Source organism: Colletotrichum destructivum, chromosome 7 (genome assembly GCF_034447905.1).
Source record: "Colletotrichum destructivum chromosome 7, complete sequence".
NCBI lineage: Eukaryota > Fungi > Ascomycota > Sordariomycetes > Glomerellales > Glomerellaceae > Colletotrichum > Colletotrichum destructivum.
This window is the reverse complement of record NC_085902.1, coordinates 815,714-836,405: the sequence shown is the minus strand read 5'-3', so window position 1 is coordinate 836,405 and position 20,692 is coordinate 815,714. Positions and strand designations below refer to the sequence as shown.

At 56.7% G+C, this 20,692-nt stretch overlaps 6 protein-coding genes across 6 annotated transcripts; 2 read left to right on the top strand and 4 right to left on the bottom strand.

The window, feature by feature from the left end:
* Positions 1–129: 129 nt before the first annotated feature.
* Positions 130–923, top strand: CDEST_10798 (uncharacterized protein; the record flags this gene model as incomplete). The annotated part of the gene is made up of 3 exons (XM_062926954.1): positions 130–189; positions 260–468; positions 519–923. The coding sequence occupies 3 exons, from the start codon at positions 130–132 to the stop codon at positions 589–591; spliced, it is 342 nt and encodes a 113-aa protein (XP_062783005.1). The 3' UTR covers positions 592–923.
* A 1-nt stretch (position 924) lies between these two features.
* On the bottom strand, positions 925–3,230 carry CDEST_10796 (uncharacterized protein). The gene has a single exon (XM_062926952.1). The coding sequence runs from the start codon at positions 2,857–2,859 to the stop codon at positions 2,692–2,694; it is 168 nt and encodes a 55-aa protein (XP_062783003.1). The 5' UTR covers positions 2,860–3,230; the 3' UTR covers positions 925–2,691.
* CDEST_10797 (uncharacterized protein) lies at positions 1,029–1,582 on the bottom strand (the record flags this gene model as incomplete). The annotated part of the gene is made up of 2 exons (XM_062926953.1): positions 1,029–1,259; positions 1,337–1,582. 2 exons carry the CDS (start codon positions 1,580–1,582, stop codon positions 1,029–1,031), a joined length of 477 nt encoding a protein of 158 aa, XP_062783004.1.
* A 2,225-nt stretch (positions 3,231–5,455) lies between the features above and the next one.
* Positions 5,456–10,147, top strand: CDEST_10795 (uncharacterized protein). Its single transcript, XM_062926951.1, has 2 exons — positions 5,456–8,447; positions 8,509–10,147. The coding sequence occupies exons 1-2, from the start codon at positions 6,850–6,852 to the stop codon at positions 9,767–9,769; spliced, it is 2,859 nt and encodes a 952-aa protein (XP_062783002.1). The 5' UTR covers positions 5,456–6,849; the 3' UTR covers positions 9,770–10,147.
* A 1-nt stretch (position 10,148) lies between these two features.
* Positions 10,149–15,489, bottom strand: CDEST_10794 (uncharacterized protein). The gene is made up of 4 exons (XM_062926950.1): positions 14,650–15,489; positions 13,673–14,305; positions 11,238–13,606; positions 10,149–11,145 (listed from the first exon to the last, which is right to left on the bottom strand). The coding sequence occupies exons 2-4, from the start codon at positions 14,031–14,033 to the stop codon at positions 11,002–11,004; spliced, it is 2,874 nt and encodes a 957-aa protein (XP_062783001.1). The 5' UTR covers positions 14,034–14,305; positions 14,650–15,489; the 3' UTR covers positions 10,149–11,001.
* An 882-nt stretch (positions 15,490–16,371) lies between these two features.
* CDEST_10793 (uncharacterized protein) lies at positions 16,372–16,707 on the bottom strand (the record flags this gene model as incomplete). Its single annotated transcript, XM_062926949.1, has 1 exon — positions 16,372–16,707. The coding sequence occupies one exon, from the start codon at positions 16,705–16,707 to the stop codon at positions 16,372–16,374; it is 336 nt and encodes a 111-aa protein (XP_062783000.1).
* Between the last annotated feature and the right edge of the window lie 3,985 nt (positions 16,708–20,692).

The window sequence follows — 20,692 nt, the reverse complement described above, 5'->3', positions numbered from 1 at the left end:
GGGACGGGAAGAGACAGCAGCGAAGGGGCCGTGACGTGACGTTTGTGGTGGGGACTATCGCTCCGCCGGTCGGGGAGTAGGTATACTTTCTTGGTAATCTCACTTAAGCAGGTACCTGAGTACCTACGTATGCAGTGCGCTAGAAGGGAAGGAACTGCTCTTCCTGCGGCCACGGCAATTGGATGCGAAGTCTCCACCTTGAAGCTCCCATTCCCTTCCATCGACTTCGGTGTGGCGGTGGGGTTATGTGGCGGTGTAGCAGTGTGGCAGTGTGCCGGCCTTCTCTGGCTCTCGCACGACCACATTTCACTCGTACAAGGTATCTCACAAGATCAATGAGCCTGCTCAGAGCCAGACTACACATCTCGAACCCAACCTTACCACTTTAACCTTACGCAATGTGGCTTGGGAGTCGCTGTTCCGAAACCTGGCCAAATTCATAATCACGAGGTGTAGGTACTGTGATAGGTATGCTTTGTTGCCTTTAATGGTACTTTAATTTCTGACGGGTAGCTCAGACGCTTTCGACGCGTTATTGCTTGTCGAAGTACTCAACTACTTATAATCTTTTGTGCTCTTCTGGCTAGGTAACTGAGGGAGCAAACATATCAGATGAGAGATCAAGTCGCTTGTGATCATGGGTTATTAATAGCTGGGAAATGCGATTGGTGACATAAGTGAAGCTGCTAAATGATTCACATAAAGAAATCCGAGTTCCCTATCTTGACCATTACTTCAACATAGTAACCTGCCAGCTGTATCAGAGGGGCCACTCCCTTAACTGCCGCCTTTGTCGGGTTCAATAGCAAGATCTACTCCATGAGGTCTACAACCTCAGACCGTGTGCATCCCGCGTGTCCGGACCGCCCCAGCCTTAAGCAGCAACTCTTCGCGGTCTTGACATTCGGTCCGCAGATCGCTTCGAACTGCGGCAGGGAAGAGTACAACGGTTCGGCCCCGTGGCATTTAACGTGGACTCCGGGGCACTCAAGCCTGAATTCATTCTGGCTTATATTATGTAAAAATAATTAAGAGGGGGGTGGGTTGCGACTGGAATCGTGGACAAGGGTGATGGAGTAGTCGAGGGCATATGCCAGCCTTCGATAGCTTCCCAGTATGAAAGACAGCTTGACTAGAATCCCATCGACATCGATATTGGTGTCAGACTCTTCGAAGATGACTGGCTCAGCGACCTCGTCGAGACACGAACTGAGGGGGAAAACAACCCCATCCGAATGCCTCCCAAGCGATGCCCTGGTCTTATTGTAACTTACTTAGGGTGAGTTTGCCGGCGTAGAACGGATTTACGGTGGCGGGTATATTTTTAAGCACCCACCGAGTGTCTCGGCCGCTGCGAAGAGTGCCAAGTCCATCCAGTAACGGCCTGGCCCTGCAGGAACCAGAACTGTATCAGAGGCGAGTGGCCACGCCCTGCCTCGGCAGTCACGAGATAAAGACGTTCCATGGGATTTTGAGACACCCTTCTTGATCTCTTCCCTGACGTCAGAGCTAAGGGACGTGGAGTCATGATCGGTAGCAAGCCAATCTTCCACGCCAAGCTCAACGTACAGATGGTTGGCATTGTTGTTTTATGAGCCTAGCATGCTCACGTATTGAGGTTGTTAAGTAAGGCTGAGGAGACTCTCGGGTACATGTAGCCAGTACCCAGAGATTGAGGTGCCTGCCGCACAGTGTTATTGGAGCTCGGACAATTATAGACTCGTGGCTTCTCCCGTTGAATGCGTCGATAACAAGACAGAAGGCATGGAAATGCCCAAGGGCTTTGTCCACAACACAATCAATCTGGTCAGTGAATTGATTGTCTGGGTGATCAGGCTATTTCCCAATTGTCCCAGTAGCCCAACGAGGTGAAGGATCTCAGGTGTGTCGTCGCCCCTATCTAACCTAGGATGGAGTCCAGGATGTTGGGGGTAGCCTAGAAGCCCGCATCGTCCAGGGAGCAACAGCGAAAGCCCACTCCAATATTGGCAGGCTTTGCCGTGAGATGGGTATTGGATCGCTTCCAGCGCTCTTGGATGAGATCGGAGCTCAGGGGGTGGAATGGGTATGCGCGAAGCATGCAGACGACGTTAGGACGGGGCCCCCCTCGCTCTCTTCGACAGTACCGTGTTGCCCGAGCCCGCTGGTGGTTGTCAGCTGGTCAGCCAAGTCCCGCATCCCATGACGGATGAGGACAGACGGCCGAGTAGACGGCCGAGTGAGCAGCATGTTGACTTTGACCGCCCGACTATCCAGAGGACTGGTGATTCCGTCCGATCGCCCTTCTGCCAAGCCAAATGGCTGCCGTCACGAAAGCAGTTTCTGGATCCCCGCAGCGCAAGATCGTGGCTGTAGGTGGACAGGGTGTCCTCGTGTCCTCGCTATTGATGGCGGACAGTCACTTCAACGAGCAGGCCGTCTTGTCGGATGTGTGGTCGGTACCCCTGGCGACGATGTCCTCGTGAAACAGGGCCGTGAGATTCTACATGTCGACCAGAACGAACACCTTGACGTGGCCCGCCCGGAAGGACTCGGTTTACGGCCTGTACGGCATGACTAGTGGAAGAAGGTATGGGGTGCCCAACTTCTGTGGTATGGCATGGAAAGAGGCTCTTGGGTAAAAAAAGTCGAGCGTGGGATGGACCTGGTGCTGCAACGAATTGTTGGTCGGTTTTTGTTTTGTTTTGGATATCAAAGCGGTCGATTGTCCCCCCCTCTTGAGAGCGGGTAGTTCCTGTATGAAAGTGCGAATGCCAACCTTGGCGCCCCTGTGACGGCGGAGACGAGGATGCAGAGACGGTCGACAAAGTCTGTGATGCAAAGGGCGACGACCCCTATGATTGCCAGGGCCGAGGTCATTGGCTTGTAGCGTCAGCGGCACCAGGCTTTCAACTTGAACCACATCCTAGTTTCGGATGCCGGTGGCAGTGGCAGTGGTGTTAGTGGCCATAGTTTCCAGCCAAGGCCTCCTGAGCCTTCGGGTTCTCCAGACCAACGGGTAACAGTAGTGCGGTGCGAGACGGTGAGGAAGCTGGAGGAGGGCGAGACCGAGACAAGGATAACCATAGGTGAGGGTGATGAGGAGCCGGCATGGGCGGGTTCTTGAACGAAGCTTCGGACCTTCTCTCGTTGATCAAGACAAGGCGAGGCCGGAGATGAGGAACCAAATGCGATTCTCTGGGCAAGGGTGACTGGATGACGGAATGGCGCAGGGCGGTTAGAACTTGGGGAAGAGTGCCGGAATAAGGTAACCTTGTTGCGGTTTGTTGCATGTCAATGGCCAGAGGAGGTCAGCAGGAGGAGGAGGGCGGCGGGCAGCGCCCCCGTGGGCCGTGGAGTATGAATGAAGTGAGGTGCATGGTCCGTGACGGGGGAGGGGGAGGAAGGGACTCAGGGAGGGGGCGCCGGGGAGGATCCCCCTCGCACGGGACGGGGACCTGGAAATGGGATTCAGGTCGGAGTTGCTAGAGGGTGGGGGAAAACAGGGTGGAGAGTGGGTTGTGGGGAGTGGCACGTGCACCGTTTGGCGATACCTTAAATCTTGAGTTGTCAGTGTGTCAATTGGGTGGTTTTTCTGCATGCCGTGCCATGTCATGCACGAGTAGTGAGTACCTACATACCTACCTAGTGAGCACTGGGCGGCAAGCAAATGTCAGGAAGCAAGGTGGCAAGCCGTCATGGTAGATGCCGATAATTTTGAGCACTGATATCTTGGTAAAGGATGGATGGATAGTGTTTTTCCTTGCGTTTATTTCGGTTACCTCTGATTCCTTTTTTTTCCCCTTTCCTTTTCGTGCCCGCACACGTCGGACAGGAGTTTGTGAACTTGGTTGAGACGACGCCCTTACACACAGCACAGCACGGTTGTCAACCTTGGTGGGGCACAGTATTGATGCATCCCGTCTCTCGCTCGAAGTCTGTGGAAGCGGAGCCAAGAAAAACATGCTGAAGAGAGTTTTCTCAACTAGAAACCCGGGACTGTGGGTTGTATAACAAAGAAGACTGGGTAGGATGCAGGTGCGTGTACCACGTAGTATTCGTAGCTAAGGGAAACTGACTCCGTAGCAGTGCAAGACGAACGATACCTCCGTGGCGCGGAGTTGGGCTCTCTACAGTACAGTACTCTGTAGGCAAGGTAGGTAGGTAGTTTGTTTGGCAGTGAGTGTACCTTACAACACCCTCCACTTCGGGCGGCATCTGCAAATCACATCGTCATCAGAGCGACTCGTCCGTGGCAACCTACCTACTATGTAGGTAGTCAACGGCATAGTTCAGGCGGTGCACTCGCAGAAGCTACCTGGGACCAGGTCGCCCTGCTGTCTCGTCCCCGTCCCAGAGCACAAAACTGGCCACCCAAAACAGAACAACCCCACCTCTCACCTGTCCGCATTGCAGCGAATGGCAAGGTTGTTCCCTCCGTGGCGGCTCTTCTCCCAATTCGTGCGGCGACGGGCCGCGGAGGTATTCTAGTCGGTCTCCAGTCGGACGGGACGCAGAATTTCGGCACGACAGGGAACCCAACCAACCAACGAACGAACTGCTTCCAAGTTTTTTCCTCGCTTTCCTTCTCTCTCTCTCTCTCTCCCTCTCGGTCTCTCTTTCGAGTCTGGTTCCGGCGCAAAAGCACGCAAAGAAGGGCAAAGCCGCAAAAGGGCAGAGAGGGCACACGGATGCTAATTGATTACACACAGCACAACTCGACTTAATAATAGCCTGGAGTCGAGTTGCTAGTTGCTTTCATTACTCGATTGCTACTACTACTACCTACTACCTACTACTTACACATTACCTTCACCTGACTCTCCCTACCTACTAGGTAGTATCTTTTTGTATTACCAACATCAACTTGCCCCGCCCCCCCGGTCCCGGACCAAGAGTCAGCAACAAGCACAGGCACAAGCATGAGCAACAAGCAACAAGCATCGACGGCACGTTTCTCCCTCAACTCTTTTCTGTTCTACGTACATTTGACAGGCTGCCTCTCTACATCGTTTCCGGTGTAAGATCGTCGTTACTTGTCAAAGTACCGGCTGTCAATCCTTGGCTCAATCTCTCTCACTCCCTCCTCCTCGTCCTTATCCTGCTCCCCCCTCATCTCCCGCCGCCTGTTCGGGTGGCCTCCCCCGATCGGCCGGTCGACGGGTATCGGAGAATCAGGACTCATTCAGTCTCGCGCACGCGCGCGCGCATCTCCTCATTCCCATACTGTCAATCCCATTCCAGTCAGGCGCTTTGGATTTCTCATCCCGCAATCCCCGAGAGGCGGATGTCCTGCAACGACCTGCAAACAAACGCAGCCCTCAACATCCAAGTCCCATCATACCGTCCATCCCGTCCCACAGCCGTTAACCCACCCCGAACGCCGAGAAGCCCAGTGTTGCGACTCATTCAACCATCGCCGCGCTGCACCGCGCCGCACCTTCCCTGCCCTGCCTTGCGGACCTACCTGCCTGTCACCTTTTACAGGTATTTTATCTTTTTATTATTATTAATCATCCAGCTCTGCAGCAACAGTTACAGCAACCATAACCGCAACAGCTGTATCGGCATCAGCAGCAGCATCAGCAGCAAGGAAGCACCAACACCAAAGCCATCCACGCCTGCCGCATATTGCCTACCGCCTATCGCCTGGTCTTCTGCCGCTACCTTCGTCCCAAGTTACCATCCCTTCCCATCCTTCCCATTTTCTCACACACGCGCCGGCCTTGGCCAAGAAAACCAAAGCCTTTCTCGTACGTAAAATATGTAAGTATCCCAAACACCACATGCAATATTGCTGGTAGTTCCTCTTCTTAGGTACGGGTACCTGGTCCCTCTTCCCCCAGCGACAGCAAAAAAAACAAGACGTTGCCCCCCCCAAAAGCGGCTTGATTACTCGCTTTATGTCTCGGGGTTCCCAGTCGCTTGGTCTCTTCTCTCGGTCGGCTTTTTTCTTCTCATGAGAGACCAAATGTTCTGATGATTTTCTCTCTGTCCAGACCTTTTCGCCAGGGGGATTCTTGTTGTTTTCTCCATCTGTCGCAGTCGACATACGCAAAGGTCCCCGTCACTACCCGGAAACACCGAGCAGCAGCATCAAGCAGCAGCAACAGCAGCGACGAAGGCCGTCTTTTGTAAGCGCGTAGAAGAGCCCCCTCGACTCGACTCACTCGCATCCTACAAGGCTCGTCCATCAGCAACGGCGGCTCACCACACTTTAAATACCTTCGCCGATAGGGCCAAGCCGCCTTTGCCCGCCTTGCCCGTCTCTCCCTCGCATCGTTATCAGACGTCGGCGCCAGCCCGCATCCCCCCTGCGCGCCCAATCGCCGGCCGCACCTTTATCTCGACGACAGGGTACACTCATCGACCGCCGTCCCCGAGAGAAGGACACTGAGACGCCCGCAGCGCACACAACGTAGCCAATCTACCTAGTGTACAACGTCAGTCCGCCCCCTCACCCCTCTCTCCGCCTCCGCCTCCACGTTGCTTCTCAGCCCGTCCATCGAGGTCTGGACCCCTCATCGGCATTGCGGCCTTCGTCATCCCACATACTCACACTCCCACTCACGCGTGCGCGACCGGCAGCTCATTGTTCGATCCGGTGGGGCGCTTGCTGCTCACCCAGCTGCCGCTCGCCGCTCGCCGCAGTCCACCCCGTTCGCCCCCCCGGGATTCTGTCTCCATCCAGATTCCCACATCTCCGCGCCTCGCGTCAAATCTGGACCCAGCATCTCCGGTGCCATCATCCCCTGATTCTTCGACGTCCTTTCTATTAGTCGAAACAACGTAAGGAAACCGGAGTTAATCCAAGCGGGAAAGCATAACAAAAATCAAGACGCTCCTTCTCCACCCCCGTCTTGTCTCATAATGGATGACCAAGATCTGCTACTACCCTCCACATCTGTCGGCTCACTTACTCGGTCTCCCGACAACAACACCGCTTCCTCCTCCGCGCCACAAGCCGGCAACAAGAAGAAGTCGTCTCGGAGGGGCGGTGACACCGCATCACAGAAGCGACGTTGTGTTTCCACTGCCTGCATCGCCTGCCGCCGGAGAAAATCAAAATGCGACGGCGCGGTGCCCAGCTGCGCGGCCTGCGCCAGCGTCTACGGCACCGAGTGCGTCTATGACCCCAACTCGGATCACCGCCGGAAGGGCGTCTATCGCGAAAAGATTGACAGCATGAAGGCCCGAAACTCGACCCTGCAGATCCTCATCGAGGCCATTCTCAATGCAAACGAGGACGAGGTCCCCGACATCGTCAAGAGGATACGCACCTGCGACAGCCTCGACACCGTCGCCGAGCAGATCCTCAAACACGAGACCATGCTCCAGGAGGCCGAGGATAACGACAACGGCGATGACGGATACACGACCGAGATGCCCATCGAGGGCGAGAGGGAGCTCGCCCGCAAGATGGGCGAGCTGCGCCTCGAAAACGGCTCCGTTCGCTTCATCGGCGGCACCTCTCATCTCATCTACCTAGGCGACTCGGGCGACGCCAACCTCAATGAGCCAGAGTCGGAAGCGAATCTTGCCAATGAGGACCCTATTGCCAGCTGGACCCGCGTCACTCAGGACAAGGAGCTCATTGCCCACCTCATGAACATGTACTTCAACTGGCACTACACCTACTTCACAACACTGTCAAAAACGTTGTTCTACCGGGATTTCTTCAGGGGGAAACATGGTTCGCAGCACAAGGGCACCATTTACTGCTCGCCGCTGCTCGTCAACGCCATGCTGGCACTCGGCTGCCACTTCACGAGCGTGCCGGGCGCTTACGGCACCCCCGGCGACAGCCGGACCAAGGGCGATCACTTCTTCGCCGAGGCGAAGCGCCTCATTGTCGAAAATGACGAGTACGAGCGGCCCCGCCTTACCACCGTCCAAGCCCTCGCCCTCATGTCCGTCCGCGAGGCTGGTTGCGGCCGCGAGGCCAAGGGTTGGGTCTACTCGGGCATGGCCTTCCGCATGGCCCAGGATATCGGTCTCAACTTCGACGACGGCGGCATGTCCCCTGATAAGGAGAACCTGGGCGAGCACGCCGTCGACGCCCGACGCATGACTTTCTGGGGCTGTTTCCTCTTCGACAAGGCCTGGTCCAACTACATGGGAAGGTTGCCGCAGATACCCAAGAACTCGTACAACGTGCCAAAGTACGACGTCTTCCCCGGCGAGGACGCCGAGCTGTGGGCGCCCTACACGGACACGGGTTTCGACCAGACCTCGAAGCAGCCGTCGAGGACGCGCGCCGTGGGGCTGCAGCTGTCCAAACTGTGCGAGATCAGCAGCGATCTGCTATTGTTCTTCTACCATCCTAACCACATCGGCCGTTCGAGCGGCAAGTCCATCGAGCTGAAGAAGCTCAGTGAGCTGCATCGAAGGTTGGAAGACTGGCGAAAGGAGCTGCCAAAGGAGCTGGAGCCCAAGGAGGGCCAGCTACCCAATGTCATTCTCGTACAGTACGTCGTTCCCATGCTTTGCTCGCGGATTCTCTCTTTACCCAGCTAATCTGTCTCGCAGCATGTTCTTCCACCTGCAATATATTCATCTCTTCCGCCCCTTCCTGAAATACACCCCCGCCGCCTCGCCGCTCCCCTCGCATGTCTCGCCACGACGCATCTGTACCGCCAACGCGGGCGCTATCTCTAAGCTGATGCGCCTCTATAAGAAGACGTGGAACCTGCGGCAGATCTGCAACATCGCCGTCTACATGATTCACAGCGCCTGCACGATCCACATGCTCAACTTGCCCGAGAAAACGGCCAAGCGCGACATCATCCACGGCGTGAAGCATCTCGAAGAAATCGCTGAAGACTGGCTCTGCGCGCGCCGCACGCTGAGCATCATCAGCGTTCTCGCGCGTAAATGGAACGTCGAGCTCCCCGAAGAGGCCTCGGCCGTGCTGCAGCGGACGGACGACAAGTACGGCACCTTCAGCACGTCCGACGTGCCTTCGCCGCACTCCAACGTGACGACGTCACCCTCGCCACCGCAGCAGCAACCTCTTTCACCGACGACTGCCGGAGGGAAGCACGGGGAGCAGTACAGTCCGCTGAACCAGTATTCTCAGCCACACGCGGGCGACGCCGACGTGACGCCGAGCCAGACGGACCTGCTCATGGCAAGCGCATCGCTGGCGCAGATCAGCGGCGCGAGGCCGCCGTCGCGGCAGCTCCTCGGTGGCGGCGGCGGCGCGGCGTCCGGCAGTCTAGGCGACATGGGGCAGGGCTCACTCAGCGGATGGCCGCAGGCGGGACTAACACAATCAATCCCGACGTATCAGCAACAACAGCGACAGCAACAGCAACATCATCAACAACAGCAGCGGCGGCGGCAGCAGCGGCAGCAGCAGCAGCAACAACAACAGGGATATAACGCGATGAACAACCCTCCACAAAACAACCTCGCATCGTCGGGCAACAGTCGCCCTGGTCCACCAAACGGACGGCAGGTCTCACCAGGCCAGGTCTTCCAGGGCCTCGACCAGGACTGGTTCCTTAACGACGGCGCAAAGTGGCATCAGAACTTTGAAGCGTGGAATATGGCGGCGGCGGCCGCCGCTGGCGGACCCGGGGCGGGGATGCCAACGGGTACTGGGGACCAGATTTTCATGTTTTCTAACGGTAACAATGGCACAGGCAACGGCGGTACGGGAGGCGGCGCCGGCGCCGGTGGAGGTATGCCGCAACCGCAGAGGCAGTCATCCGAGGATAATCACAGCCCTAACTTTGACGGGCTGAGCTCGCTGAACACCAATGGTTGGCTGCCAGGTTTAGACTAGGAGCACGTAGGGGGGGAGAAAAGAAAGGGGCTTGCTTCCACTTATGATATCTTGGCGCTCTGGGGATTAGGAGAGGAAAACTGGTCTGTTTGGTGTAACAACATGTACGGGGGTTTCGACATGCCGCTGTGTGATGTCCCACACCTACCCGGGAAACATTTGTCACCGCGTTGTTAGCGGCATTTATAGTTTCTGCCTATGTATGTGTGGTACGTCGGCCTGATGGGAGTTGGGAAATCTGGCTTGCACTTTTACCGAGATACATGTGTATGCACATATATCGTATGTGTCGTATGTACGACGAGCACAGGACAACGGGGTTGAAGAGAAGAACCCCCCAATCACCTCCCCCAGCTGTGAAAGATTCTCTAGACACCATGTTATTGGGCGGTTATCTAGCGAGCAGGGAGAGGACGAAAAAGAGACATCCCTATTTGAGCATCTTTTAGCTTGCCTACTTTGCTTGATTTGTCATCGTTCGCATGGATTAGAAGCTGAGTTGGGAAAACTCCAAGGGGGGTCGGAGAGAGGGAGCAGGAAGGGAGGGATAGTCAACTCGACAGGACACGACATCTCTCATTCGGCTCATCCACCAAGCGCCGCTGCCTATGTACATATGAGTTTCAAACCTTTCCGTCCCCATCATTCGGTCGTTCCGTCCACTAAGCCCATCTCATCCGTCCGTCCCGTCCAACACCAAGAGCTCAGTCCCAAAGTGGCACGAAATCAAACACATCGAAACCAAGAACATCAGTCCTTCCCCCAACCCCCCAAGGTATAATGAAACCCACAAGCCATGATGTCGTTTCTTGTAAGCCTCAAAGGAGAAAGAAAGAAAAAAACACTGCGCCCCTGTTTCCTCTTCCTCCTCATGATCTTTCCCTTCGCTCTTTAAACCCCCCTCACCCCCCCCTTTTCTTCTCATGTTGGGTGAGATGTTACGTTTGTGAAGCCCGCTTGACCCGCCAACCTGATGATTAACCCGTATTTCCTACATTATTTCCCATTCTTTGTGTCCCTACCCCCCCCTTTTTTTTCCCCACGCTTCGCCTTTTTGTCCCTGTTACCGTATTCCTCGTCCCTTACTTCTTTTCGCTTTGGCCGGATTCCTTCCTGCACCGTCGGGCTTGCGTCAGAACCACCCAATGAGGTGGGTGGAGGGGAGCGGCCGAGCGGGCGCTCCACTTTGGGAAGAGGATGAAATTCCGACCGTATAGCCCGTCTGCCTTGGCTCAGAGGGCCAGTCCGGTGCCGTCGCCGGTCCAGCGGTACAGAGCGAGCAGCTCCCGCCGGCGTTGGTGCTGCTCGTGGAGGTCCTCCGGCACCCGGCCGCGGACCTGCGCCAGGGCGCTCCGCATCACCTTACTGAAGTTGCGCTGCGCATCACCCTTGCTATCAGCACGGCCCGTCCGTCCGGAAACTCGAGTGGGATTATGCGGGGGAGAGAGGGGGGAGGGGGAAAACTCACCTGGTACTCCGTGTTGAGCGTCACAACGCAGGCCTCGTGGGCCCGCACAATGGTCTCGCACGCCTTGACGACGCTCGGTGACGCCTCCAGCTGGAGCTTGTCGGCGATGAGCAGCAGGAGGAAGGACCCTTGCAGCAGGTAGATGCCGAAGAAGAAGGGCATGAACTCGAGGCCCGGGTCGAACTCGAGGATGTTGTTGATGGCCTCGGCGGCCGACACGGCGTGGCCCGTGGCGGTGATGAAGCCCTGGGATGAGATCCACAGGTCGTTGTCGTCGATGAGGTTGATGGGGTCCCACTTGCCGGCCAGCAGGATGTGCAGGACGTGCATAACATGCGTGCCGTACGCCATGACGATCTTGGTCTGGATGTCGCTCTCCGTCATGCGGTTCGACGACGCGCTGGTGTGCACCGAGTGCACCGACGGCGTGCCGATGTCCGCGATCGGGCCGTGCTCCGCGCCCTCCGGGTTGGCCGCGTCGCCCTTTTCGTCCACGCCCATGTTGATCCGCGTGAGGTGCTGCTGTTCGAACCGCCCGAGGCTCTTCTCGTACGCCTCGAGGTGCCGCGTGATCTCGCCGGCCTGGTCGTCCCACTCGCGGGCGGAGCGGAAGCCGACGCCGAACCGGGGGTGGTTCCGGGCGTGGTGAAGATCGACAATCTCGCCGAGAATGGTCATCAGGGGCAGGAAGTAGCCGAATATGCTGTGCCCCGTACACTCGAAGTGCGGCCCACGCACACGGCTCGGCTGGCTGCTGTCGGCGTCTCCGAGACTCGGATCGGTCGTGGCTTGGGTCGGGCGGAACTCCCCGTTCTGCCACGCTGTGTCGTCCATCGGCTGCAACAGACCGGCGCATTCGAGGTCGAGCAGGAACAAGGGCCGGTTGTAGCAAAGGGCCAGATGCCGGTCGACGATGTATGTGAGCCACCATATCCGACGACGCTCCTCGCGCTCTTCCTCCGTGATGACACCCGGGTGGCCGTTGCCGCCCAGTTCCGTTTCGCCGTCCGCATCGCCGTCCACCTCGTGGCCGTTGGGCTGGTTCATGGAAAGGGGCAACGGCGGCAGTTCGCGGCCGAGCTTGAGCTCGCGAGCCAGCGACCAGGCCGCGTTCCACCATCGAAGGCTTGCGCCCTTGTACTCGCTGGCGGAGACCACCGTGGCGAGGTGGATGTAGGTGATGACGTCGTCCAGGGTCCCGGCAGCGCCGAACGGGCCGGACTCGCCCGTCAACGCGTCCATGCTGATGGATCCAGGAAGTGCGACCCCCAGCCCGCCGAGCGCCACACCATCAATGGCGGGGCTGGTTACTGGAGATGTGTCGCCGGATGGTGTGTGGATAAGCGGCTTGAGCAGGCTGACGGTCAGCTCCAGCAGCCTCTGGCAGATCTTCCCGCGGGCCGACGGTACGCTGGTCAGAAAGGGGGCATCGCTGGTCTGCGCCGCTACCCAGAGAATGCTGGCTAGGAGAGCAGGCTGGCATTGTCTCGGTTTGGTTGGGTGGAGGAAAGATCTCTTGCGGAAGACGAATCCCAAGACGTACGGCGACATCGGGTGCATCTGCGCCGACGAGGATGACGCAAAGTAGAGGTCAATGAGGTCGCAGGCCAGGGAGATCGGGAGGAGATTCCCCAGGTGGGGGAGCAGAGGGTGCAACACGGGATACCGGAGCTGTTGGGCGGCCGCATGGCCGTAGCTGCTCGGAGGCATGTGAGACTGGTAGTGTGCCGGCGGAGACGACATGGATATCCATTCGGGAGATGTCGGTTCGCCTCCCAAGGGATATGCGCTGATGGGACTGGCGGCGATTCGGAATGGCGCGCCGTTGGCATAAGCTGTCGGGCTCTGCGTCTGCATCGCATATGGCATATCGGGGTATGCCGACATGCCGCCCGGGTTGGGACCGTATGCCGCATGCGCTGATCCTGCCATCATGTGCGTGCTCAGACCTTGTCTGTCGTATGCGCCGTGGACGCCGCCGTAACCATTGAGATCCAGCGTTGTCGGACTCTCCAGGTGGTCTCGATCCATCCCGTGGTGAGCTGACAAGTGAGCGGGATGACCCGTCAAGTCTCCTAGGCTATCGAGCGAGCCTGTCCTCTGGCTGTGCTGCATAGTATCGTCACTCATGTCGTCCATAGTCTTTCCGCTGCGGGTCTGCTGCGGGTCGCTGCCCAGCGGCTGTCCGGCTTTGCCATCGACAGGCTCGGATTGCTCTGACGGGTGGCCGTTGTCGTCGGAGGGTGACTTTTGACCAGGACCCGTCCCTCCCGCCGAGGCTTGAGCAGCAGCTTGCGCCGCAAGGTCCTTCCGAGACGCTTTGCCTCGCTTCTTTCTTTCGCGGATATACTCGCAGCCTAGCCCGAATTCTGCGTACGTGTTAGTCGGTCAGGGGGACCCAAAGGCTCGACGTTTGTGCGTAAGGATATGCTCACCTACGCAGTGGGCGCAAGGGTGCTGCCCGTCGCATTTTGTGCGTAGCTGGTTGCATTGATCGCACGCTCGACTGATCCTTCTCCTGACGGGCCCAGAAGTGCTGGATGATCGAGCTGCCGCAGGACCGTATGGGTGTTGACGGTGCTTCGACTGAGGGGCTCCCCGGGCCAAGTGAGGGTTGTTGTTGTGGTGCACTCCTACATGTTGTTGAAGTTGTTGCAACGCATAATGCGAGTTCGGCGCCAGCGGGTCTAGTCCGTTCGTATTTGGAAGACCGTTTGAGACCTGGGCGTTGGAGAAGAGGGTGCTCGACTGCATGCCGTGATATGGCGAGAACCGATGGAGTGGATTAGACAACATGGTGTCTTTCTCGTACTGGGACCAAGCCCGTTGACGGTGGCGTAGCGGCTCAATGGTGGAGATATTGCTCGAACGGCGAGTGACTACTCAGTTGCTTTCGTTCATGTAAGATGGAGCGTTGTGGGTTCCGCAGTTCGTCGGATGGTTGAGAAGACACTGGACGGCGACAGTGCTGGTTCCCTATACCGGGAACCGTCAATAGACAATGTGTCTGGGACTTCTCTTCCGTGACCCGGGTTCGGTACGACGTCTACGTTAATGCGATGGTTTTCCTACTGCGTTTGGTCAGCGGTGCTGAGGCGGGCTGGAAATGGATGAGTGCGGAATGGGCCGAGTCAAGAAAACATATGGGCGTGGAGCACAACGATATGGGCCAGACTGGCAAGCATAGCATCGACATAATCTGCCATGTCCTTGGGGGACGGCACAGTAATAACCAACAGCACACCAGACGATGGCGGGGTCGGCGCAGACGGCCTGGCCGCCAGGAAAGACGGGACAAGTGACAGGGGGGCCGGAGTAGCCTGGCAGCTTGGCTTGGAGGAGGGAGAGAGAGAGGATCGTGCGACGGAAGCTCTGAAGAGATGAAATTCCGGGTATGCGAATAAACTCTCACCTTGGCTATCGAGTCTCTCTCGCGTCATTCGAGGTTCTTTGCTGCTCGCTCCTGTGGCAAAGAAGCTTCCGGGCGTGTAAACCGTTTACTATCGTCCTCCCTCTTGAGCCTTGAGCTATGCGGGGAGAGGCCAAAAGCACTCTGCTCTTTTATGGATCGATGGATGTCCAGTCCTAACCTCAAGACGACTCGGGAGCTTGAGGACAGTTGCCGATTCCCCAGTCCGATCAATGGTGCAGATCCTGAGATGGGCACTCGCTGTGGCCACTGCTGGTGTTGAGCTGAGTCTCTCGTTCGAATCCCTTTCTCCCACAAGATTTCTATTCCGTCTGAAGAAAAGCCGTCCGAAACCAGACGCTTGGCGTGCATGTACAATAGAGCTCCCCGCAGGAGGGTGTTGATGCTCAAATTGGCCGTCGACTGGAGAACTCAGTTGATCCGTGTGTCGTTGGGTCGTATGTACTATAGCATTTAGATTGTTGAGTCCGACATACGACGAGGCAAAAGGCGAGAGATGGAGGAAGACGAGGTGGTGACAGGTGACAAGCGATGAAGGGAGCGGAAGTAGGTACGGATATGCGCGAATGATTCGACGAGGCAAAACCGAGGCAGCTCCGGCAACGCATGTAGGTACAGAGAGTGTATCCGTACAGAGAGCGAGAAAGAGACGGTACGCAGACAGGCTAGCCACGGCGCGTCAGGTTCTCGAAGGGGGGGAAGAAGCGAAATGGTGGCTTTGTGGTTCCTCGGCCTTAGCTGTTGTAACTTATATGGGCCGCTTGTACATAATAAGATGCGAAAACGGGGGCAGGGTTGTAATGAGGGGAACAGGGGGTCCCCCAAGTGTCTGTCGATGGGCGAGATGCTAAGGTGAGGAGCAGCGAACACCAACGAGAGAAAAACTGGCGGCAGACGGCCATTCACGGGTCGAAGGGGGGGTGGTCCTGTGGAGAAGAGCGGGCGGCATCTTGGGCGAAGGACGCGAGGGAAAGGGCCACATGCCCAAGAGAGTCAAGAATAAGATGCTGCGCCGGTCTGGAACCACGGGCTTCATCCCCCCCTCCCTCCTCATTCTGGGGTGACGATGATCTTGTCATGTTTTGGTTCAACGGAGAGATGTTATGTGTATAGATGTGGCTCGGCGTTGGGTTCGCATGCCCGATCGTCGAGAGACGAGGCGAATGGGAGGTGAGAAGAGAATCAGCCGAACCGTTGACGGCACCGGTGACGGTGACGGTGACTGACAAACGAATGAACGAACAACCAACGGGTTCTCGAGCCAGTAGCCACCCCCAAACAGCTCAATCGAAAAAGCAAGACATGGCGGTGACAAACGAACGCCACGGGGCTGTCGCCAAACCTTTTCCCACCCACTGGGACGGGACAGGCTCCCCACTGTTCCTTTGGTCCCCGGCCCGTCTCCTTCAGGCTTCAGGTCTCGCCTCGGGGGCAATAGTCACGACTTGTTATTTGGGCGAGGCCGACGGCCGCGGGTGGCGTGAGCGTCGAGCGGCGTCAAGCGTGAGAAGACATTGCGAGGAGTGCGGACCGGGGAGGGGGAGGGGAGGGGTTGGTGCGGCACAGGCCGATTGGGGTGAGAGTGTAAAGTGAGAGTGCGATGACAGTCAGAGAGGTGAGAGTTGGAGAATCAATCGTCTTGGAGCCCCAGTCTTCAGACTCGTCTCCAGACCTCCACCACCATCTCCTCCACCGCCGCGGCCCCTAGTGGACTGTGCCATCCTGGCCAATAGTACCATCCGGCTTGGCGGAAGGCATCTTGGCTTCTTCTTGTTCGGGCTGAGTGCCGCCGAACAGTGAAGACGCATCACCGTTGTCCAGGCCCCTTCGACCATCGTCCGCTGCCCGGTCTTCTTGGCCCCTCGCGGCGGCGGCCACGCAGTCTCTCTCTTTTCTTTCTGGTCTGGGTCTATGGCTCGTCTGGCGCCGGCCAGTATTGGTGGTCATTGTGTCCCTATATGAGATGCCGATATAGATGATGGCCACCATGCCAGGCTCTGGGCACATCCGCAAACGACAGACACGGCTGAAGCTGGTCATTTCGGAACGGCGTCGAGCGCTGAGGCGTTATACGTGCCTGCAATTATGCATTTCCCCTAGGGAATAGCGCCATGTTAACGGAGGCGAGCCTCCATTTTCAGACGATTCGTCTGGCCCAATGCGAACCAAATCGCAGTGCATTGCCCAACGTGAACAACGTCAGCAGGCTCAGGCTGCGTCCTGCGAAGACAGTCTAACAGATGCAGATGCACAGGTCGAGTGACGGGTTGGGTTGGGAGAAGCGAGGGAAAGCGAGGGCGCCCCTGCAACAACCCCAGATTCTCATCGACTGCATTGCCAGAATCTGCCCAAGCAGGAGCTAAGGACGTGGGGAAGAGGACCCTTTCGGCTGATGAGTGGTGACAATGGATGGACGGATGGATGGATGGATGGATGGAGAGATGGATGGCATGGCATCTTTTCGTGGAGACGGTGCGTGTGCCAGGGCAAACAGGCGGCAGACCTGCCCATATGTACGTAGCAAGGGCGGCTTCTTGTTCATGGGTCCTGACGGATAGCTTCTTGTCGTGCTCCGTCTGTATCTGTATCTGGGTGTGACTTTGCTGCATGTCGCCCTGCGCCACAAACGCACCAGGAAAAAGGAAGACGAGTTGTCTTGTTACCCCCCAAATCTACACTCTCCAGGTTTTGGGTGCCGTCGGTACAGAGTGGTGAGTATGGAGGGAGTACAAGTACGTACATGGCAGTACAAGGAAAACGACAGGGGTCCCGTATGGTAGGAGAGAATGCGGAGCGAAGACAAGGAAGTAGGGAAACGGATACTGGAGAGAGAGAGAGGGGGGGGGGGGGGGGGGGGGTGGATGGGGATGGGGATGTGATGGTTGATCTTGAGGACTTTTTCTTTTCCTTTTGTTTTTTGGCAGGTTGATCACACCGAGTTAATTTGGTTGCTACCAGTCACGCGGAATCTCTTCTCCGAGGTTCACCAACCAATCTTCCCATGTCTCTCTGGGCCTTGCTGAAGGCCTCGACACGGGAAATACATACTGGCAACTTTGTGACGCGAAGAGACACAGCTGGGATGACCGAGACGATCAACTCTCCTCCAACATCCACAGGGACACACACTCATGTAGGTACGGTATGTACTTGGCCAAAGTGCCAGGGGTCTCCTGGGTACATATCCTACTCTGCGTCAAGCTTGAAATTAGAAGCACTTGTCAATGTCCAGAATGGAAGGTCCACGCCCCAGATGGAGGGAAGTTCCCTCTGCAACTTGAACAAGCACTCGCCCTCCTCCCAACACCAACAAACGCGCATCGTCACCATTGTCCAACAGTCAGCCCTTCTCAGTCGCCCTTCATTACACCGGACATCATCACAGCCTTCTTCATTTGGATCAATACCGTAAGAAAAGGTAGTATATGTACCATAGTGCAGTATTCATCAAGCATACGGATATACACTTTAACTCTCCTTAGCCTACGGTGGTCAGACTTCTGGCCTACGATTAGACCCAAGTCATGGATGGGCTAGGACGGCTGAGGAATCCTTACCTCTGGCTCCGCAGGTCGACTGCCGACAGCTTCTCAAGACCCCACGAACCCTGGGGAAACAGGAGAAAGGAAAGAGAAAAAGAACAATCCTTGGACAGCCAAAAGTCAGCACCCTGTTCTTCGTCAGTTGGTGTCGACTTAATCTACGTCAAGGCGCCTGCCTGTAAGGGGTATGTGTGCTTCTCCTGGGTCAGTACGATGTGACTCGGTGCGATACTTTGTCACTTGCAATGAGTTGAAGAGACCAAAGCTTGATGAAATGAGAGTCGGCCCAGCAAATAGCACACTGAGAGATGCTCTTCACTTGACTCCCGTCATCCGTCTCAATTGGCTCGCTTTCCCTCTCATTTGGGCTTCCAAGGTCTGCAGGCTGTGTGTGGGCTGCCACACCAATCTCACCACACCACCTTCACCACCACCACCACCCTCACTCAGAGACTGGCGCCTCCCAGTCTGGAGAAACGGTCACTCTGACCCGGCCCATTCAGCAGCATCGACCTCTTCTCCGCACTTGCATGCGGGGCAAAGGATGTTTCTCCTCACCTTCCACACACAACTTGTTGCAGTCATCCCGCCGCCGCCTCCTCCACATACACACACACACACACAAACACACATACACACAAAGACGAACACTCGTCGCCTGCACTCACGTCACACCCCTGAAGTCGACTCGGCCCTCCCCGAGAGTCCCGCCGTGCGTGTAGGGATAAAGCCGAATTTTTACGATGGCCTCGGCTGTGGCTCCGCGTCGCTCTCACGGTTAGCTCGTCGCCTGTGTTGTGTTGTTGCTGGCTCCAAACGCCAGATCAGATGGCCCCCAACCAAGCCACACACCCACCGCTTTGTGGCCGTTTGCCGGCCGCCTCATCATCAAAGACATCTGGTGCCAGGTTCCCCGTGTCAGTAACCAGGAAACATCCCCACCCTATTCAGACCAGAGACCAAGGTAGGCCCTGAGAGTTTTTGCATCCAAAAAACCCAAAAGGGCGGTCCTCTCCCGAATCGGCCTGAGTGCGGTTGAAGAACGGCAGAATTTAGAGGAGTTACGCAAGGGCAGTGGGTCATTCTGGAGAACTTTTGATGTTGCGTGCAACCAGCGACCAATATCCCGCGACCACAGAGACGGCAAAAGGAAATACCGATGGACCCTTTCCTCGGAGACACGCCGACTTGGTTCAAGCTTCTCAGGCCCCCATTTTAGCGAGCCTGGACCTTCAAGCTGCCGTGTGACAGTTCTCACTGCCAGTGCATCCAGGAACCAAAACCCCGGCATACCAGGACGGCCTCGCCTTCATCTTAGGGCTCATGCATGAAGCAGCACTGCGCCGTGGTCATCTGCCAGCACCTCGCTACCATCGTTTGATCTCAAGCTCTCCGTGGCAGCCCAGGCTACCTACCCATGACTGAAAACACGAATCGCATGCTACACTAGATCTCTCGCAGCGGACGTCGTGAGTAGTGCTGCCCACCACAGAGCTTCCCACACAAGGGATTCGGTCATCCATCGACAACGTCATGGCCGACTCTTCCAGGGTTGTCATGCACAGCAAGCTGTCGACTATCCCATGTCAGGTTCTCTCTGCCGGATCTGCCCAAGCAAGCGAGTCATCCGTAGGCCTTCTCGACATCTACAGTCTGTCTTTGATGGACAGATGGAGTTGGGCTAACCCAGGCCGGCGTGGCGCCACCAAATTAGGTTGCCCAAGGTGCCACGAGGAATTCAGCCTGAATTCGGCACGGCGTCACGTTGTGGCGCCATACCGTTAACGGTCTTCGGTCCGCAACTCCAAGATTCGGGGAAACATCTTGACGGCCCCCTTTGCTCCCATTCGTGGCTTTGCCCCGAGTGCTTCCGCCGCGAGCCAATGGACACCCCTTGTTGTACCCCAACTCATCCACACACCTTCATACATCACTGTACTTGCTCCAAGCCCCCAACATCGCAAAGTCAACTCACCGACGCCAACACCTGGTCGCGCGAATTCTTTTTGACAGTTTGAGATGCGAACCGCCCTCAGGCCAACATATCTAGTGCAGGGGACGGCTTCGGTTACGTCAAACGAAGAAGCCAACTACACCTAGATACCTCAACCGTTCTGCTTATGATGTCAAGGTGTCTGTCTGTCTGATCATGACATACCACTCTCCGTACAATGTCCCCATTATGTCACTCTTTCACAGTGTCGCCACCAAATGGGTAGACATCACGTTTTCGGTTGTGCTCGGCCCGCTGACCTAGATTTGAGAGGTAATAGTGGGTGGTCTACGACTTGTGTTCCGGCAGTCGTATCATAGTGCCCGTGGCGAAGTATTCTCATTCGATCTCTTCCCGCTCTATACCTGACTGCCCCCTAGTATTGGACAAGGTCCAGGACAGGCGAATATCTCCTTTCTGATGCGGGCACCCTGACCGGGACTTTTTCTGTCCCAGTTCGAATGGAATCGGAGCTCAGAACCCTGGCTTC